General features: G+C 34.7%; 1 protein-coding gene across 4 annotated transcripts in view; it reads left to right on the forward strand.

Annotated features, from left to right (window-relative positions):
* LOC106464732 (protein trapped in endoderm-1-like) overlaps positions 1 to 4,769 on the forward strand; it is a 31,420-nt gene that overhangs the window by 22,640 nt on the left and 4,011 nt on the right. For 3 of the 4 annotated variants that reach the window (XM_022392501.1, XM_022392499.1, XM_022392500.1), the window contains exons 3-4: positions 117 to 387; positions 1,040 to 1,233. In XM_022392501.1, the coding sequence (XP_022248209.1) occupies positions 117 to 387; positions 1,040 to 1,233 (465 nt within the window). Of the gene's footprint in view, positions 1 to 116; positions 388 to 1,039; positions 1,234 to 2,131; positions 2,269 to 4,769 lie in introns of all 4 variants that reach the window. The other variant, XM_013924884.2, reaches the window with a different exon arrangement.

A 4,769-nucleotide genomic window follows, 5' to 3' on the forward strand; every position in this document is an offset into this window, starting at 1 on the left:
TCTTGTTTTCATTATTTCGACATAATTTTTTTTTTGTTTAATTCTTATGATAGAACTGCTTATTTTGGTAGCAAAAACAAAGTAATGTGTCTGTTATAAACACTTTTTATGAATAGGTTCATCCTCATCAACCATCCTAGTAAGTACGAGAAAATTTATAAAAAGAGATACATCGCTTTGATGATAGCTTTTTGCTGGATCTTCAGTTTCGTTTTGCTGGTTCCCACTCTCACCTCTTCGTGGGGTACGTTTGGTCTAGATCCCGAGACCTTTTCTTGCACCATTCTCAAGCTCGATGGGAAATCTCCCAAGAAGTTTTTGTTCATCTTGGGGTTCCTGATACCGTGCGTTGTGATAATCATTTCTTATTCGTGCATTTTCTTTAAGGTACGTTTTTCAGCATGTTTTTTTTTGTGTCTAAAAATACATAGTAAACCTAGAGTAATTGTCAAAACAGCTTGCATGACAAATGTAGTAACGCTAGAGAAATTCTCAAGAAAGCCTCCATAATAAAGTTATTAACGCTAGAGTAATTCTCCAGACAGCTTCCATAACAAATTTAGTAATGCTAGAGTAATTTTCAAGCCAATTTCTATAACAAACTTGGTAGAGTTAGAGTAATTCTCAAGATAGCTTTCATAACAAACTTGTTAAACTACAGTAATCCTGAAGACAGCGTCCATAAAAAACTTGGTAAAGACAGAGTCATTCTTAAGACAGCTTCCATAGCAAACGTAGAAGAGCTAGAGTAATTCTCAAGATAGCTTTCATAACAAAGTTGATAAAGCTGGAGTAGTTCTCAAGACAGCTTCTATAACAAACTCGGTAGAGCTAGAGCAACTCTCAAGACAATTTCAATAACAAACTTCATTTTTCGTAGAGCTAGAGTAATTCTTAAGACTTTAGGACGTGACATCATATGGGCACCTGCTGTGTTATTCTGTGTTAGGTTTAACTATACAAACAAAACATTGAATGGTGCATGTTTTATTATTTGTTGTAACGTAAAAAACATTTATTTTATTTATTAATTCTCAAGGTACGTCGGACAAGAGAGAATGTAGCTGCCCACAGTCCTCCAGTAAGTCCTACGTCACCCACACCTCTAATGAAGCATTCCGTGCATAAAAAGGACGAACTTCGAATAACGTGTATGATGCTAATCATATTCATATCTTTCCTCATCTGTTTTCTTCCACTCATGATCGTGAATGTCTTCGACAATAAAGTCAGGTAACACACAGCTGTTCAAATATTGTATTATAATACTAACGCACGTAGTAGTTTTTTGTGGGTTTGTCTTAGTTCAGTGTCTCAACTTTTTTTTACTCAAGACACCCCTATATATATAGTCTACCATTTCCACGTCACACCTAACGTTTTATAAGCGAGGGTGAGGGGGTAATAGAGATACTCTTAATAAGTCCTGGATGAAATGAAATTTGGTAACCTCCATTTTTCTTTTAGTATACATACAAACTTTTCACATATACGATGTAGCAACTTATTTGTTTTTGTTTTTTTTTACAATATTTTGCTAAAATCTTGCGGCACCCCTAGAGGAAGTCCATGACATCCCTAAGTGCCGCGGCAATAGTGTTTTAGTTTTGTAAGCTGTCTTCTCTTATGTAAGCCTTTTTGTATCATTAGAAAATTACAGTCCATTAAATATTGTTATTAACAAAATCGTTTATAATTTAATACGCTCTGGTCAGTAACATGAAATACAACTGACCATACTAAACGCAATGGTTTATGAATGGATGCTGTAGTTGTCGTTTCAAAAATTATCACGTATTTTTGGAGATGGGCAACAATATTCAATTCATTGTTTGGAGATGGGCAACAATATTCAATTCATTGTTTCTCCACTAAAACTGTATAATGTGTGTTTGTTTCTGATAGATAACAAATATGTTTCATGTTATCTTTCGTGTTTGTTTTTTTTTTTTTGATGTAAAGATAAGAACATAAAATCTTCTTCAACATACTGACCAAAAATCTATAACCCTAAACATGATCCTCCCTCTAATGTGTCTAGCTATGCTAAAAACCAGCTAAATGTAACGTTGATCCATTAATAGCATGTATTTAAGTCTCTTTCTTTTTGTGCTTTAATGTATTATTCCAGGTATCCTTCCTTGCATGTCTTAGCAGCTATCTTAGCATGGATGTCCTCGTGTGTGAATCCTGTCATCTACGCAGTTATGAATCGTCAATATCGCCAATCTTATATTCGTTTCTTTAAGTTGTTCATCCCACACCAAGGTACAAAGCTGATCCTTTCTAGAATATGCTTTAATTAAAAATAAATTCATTTAATAACTAATGTTGTTAGTTGAAAATGATGCTTATTAATAAAGAAAACCATGGCAACGAACTATGTGGAATATGAATGAAAAACAATGGGCGCAATTTAAGTTTTCTGAGACGAGCAGCTTGACATGATTGTGAAACAAGCAAATGGCGTCTAACACGATGAAAAATATGTGGCTTAAACAATTATCTTAAGCTCTCTGATTAACCTCATTACACATAATGTACAAAGAGTTTTCCATAACAGTAGTGGCACCCAATTTCTAACCTCCCTTCTATTGTTCTACATAAAAGCTTACGAACCGAACGGCTGTCATTTGTTAGGTCGTTGGTAAGTGCAAAGCAACACAATGAGCTAGTTATACTCTACCCACCGAGGGTATCGAAAACCGATTGTTGGCGTTATAAGCCACCAATCTTACTGATGAGCAACCGGGGATTTTTTCTTGTTATTTTTGCGAAAACGATTAGACACAGAAAATTTCGTAATAATAAATGTTTTTTTTTCTTCTCAAAACGACAGGAAATCATAACTTCTTAAAATTGTTGAACTGATGTAAAGATATCTTTTTTAAATAAATAATTGAACAAATCTTTGTCAGATTTACTCTCAGGAGAACTAAGAATGTTGGGAAAGCTGTTCATCTTAGTTTAAAATAAATCACACACACACATATGCCTACATATATAGTTGTTGGCTGTTTTTTTAACTGAGATGGCTGTATTGTTCTTTCGTCATATAATGATCGTGTGGCTTGGCGTCAGGAATTTTCTTGAAAATTTAGGAAGTAATTAGAGCAATATAAAACGCAGGTTGGGCTAGGCTAGATTTGATTTATTAGTGATAATATTAATCGGTTAATGAGCAATCAGTGCATGATTTAGTCAGTTTGTGTCTGTCAGACAGTTAGTTCAGTACTGTAAATTCCGAGTTTGTTTGCAAAAATACACAAGGGATACAAAATTAGAAAGTCGGTGGAATTTCTATTGAAGCATTATTTATGTAAAGTATGACCTATCATTACTTATGTGGAATTTCTAGAGCTTGTAGTTGAAAAAACAAACAAAACAAACTGGGTTTCGATACCCGTGGTGGGCACAGCACGTTGGGTAGAAATAAAACAACAAGAACAAATAAACAAACAAGAATGAACTTCAAAATGATGACACGAGCTTGAAGAGAGAGAGAGAAAAAAGAAATGGCGAGAAAAAAAAAGATAAAAGTTTGTTCAATTTTGTGCAAAGCTACTCAAGGGGTATCTGTGCTAACTTAATTCCATCCACCGCTGACCCTTAGGCTACTTTTTACCGAGAAAAAGTGAGATTGACCATCACATTATAATGCCTCCAATGAAAGGACGAACATTTTCGGTGACAGATTTTAATTGTGCAACCTGCAGATTGCGAGTCGGGTACCCTACTCACTAGGCCATATTTTAAAAAAACGACCAAGATTAAAAACTGACGCTACCACCAAGTTGTCATAAAATTCTAACAAGAGGAAAATCACTCTCACTGTAGAAAACTTCTCTACACAACATGATGTGTTGATATCAAGAAAGAGTGCATGGTTTTCAAACGAGACCCAAAACTCGAGTGCTTTCGAATAGTTCACTATTCTTCTTCAGGAGAATAAAGGGTACATATTAGGAATAGTCTTCATAAACTTGAATGTGAAGTTAGGCTTGCTTCAAATAGTTTAACAGTTTACCACAAGAAATTCCACTTGCACCACACAATAATTTCAACAGCAAAAGATAAACTTCCACTGACAACAAGGAGGGCAGTATTTCACTACCATAAAAAGTGTAATTATCATACCAGAACTTATTAGGAACATTTTTTACATACTTTTATTGATTGGAGTGTGGTCAAAGCAAATACTCTAGCTTTCCCTGAGGAAATGTTGGTTGATGAACTTTTCTGGATCTGGAGAACTTAAAATGTTATCATTAGGGCCATAAACACAACAAACCATGAAATTCAAGACAAATTTTTGATGGTAAACTGCAAGATATAAAGTTGTACAATTAATTTTTCCACGTCAAAGAAAACCAGAAGTAGTACCTTAGAAACAAGATACAAGAAGTCTGATGCCAAATCTTCACATAGGAGGAGTTTGCCACCTTATTTATCAGAGTTGTATGACTTGAGCTATGAAAGGTGTACAGCTGATCAATGCCAAATATTACATATCTTATTTATAGAATACCAGTTGGCCTAATGATTTAGGCCTGACAAATAAAGTATCTTGCAAGATTGATATAGAAATGCAGCTCAACTACATCAGTTTTCCAAATGACTGTCATTTGACAAATAGGTAGTGGCTCTGAAAGAGATAAAAACACCGAAAGAACAAAGAGTACATGAACTGAGAACTAGTATTGTTTGTTTGTTTTTGAATTTCGCGCAAAGCTACACGAGGACTATCTGCGCTAGCCGTCCCTAATTTA

This window comes from Limulus polyphemus, unplaced genomic scaffold (genome assembly GCF_000517525.1).
Source record: "Limulus polyphemus unplaced genomic scaffold, Limulus_polyphemus-2.1.2 Scaffold1729, whole genome shotgun sequence".
Lineage (NCBI taxonomy): Eukaryota > Metazoa > Arthropoda > Merostomata > Xiphosura > Limulidae > Limulus > Limulus polyphemus.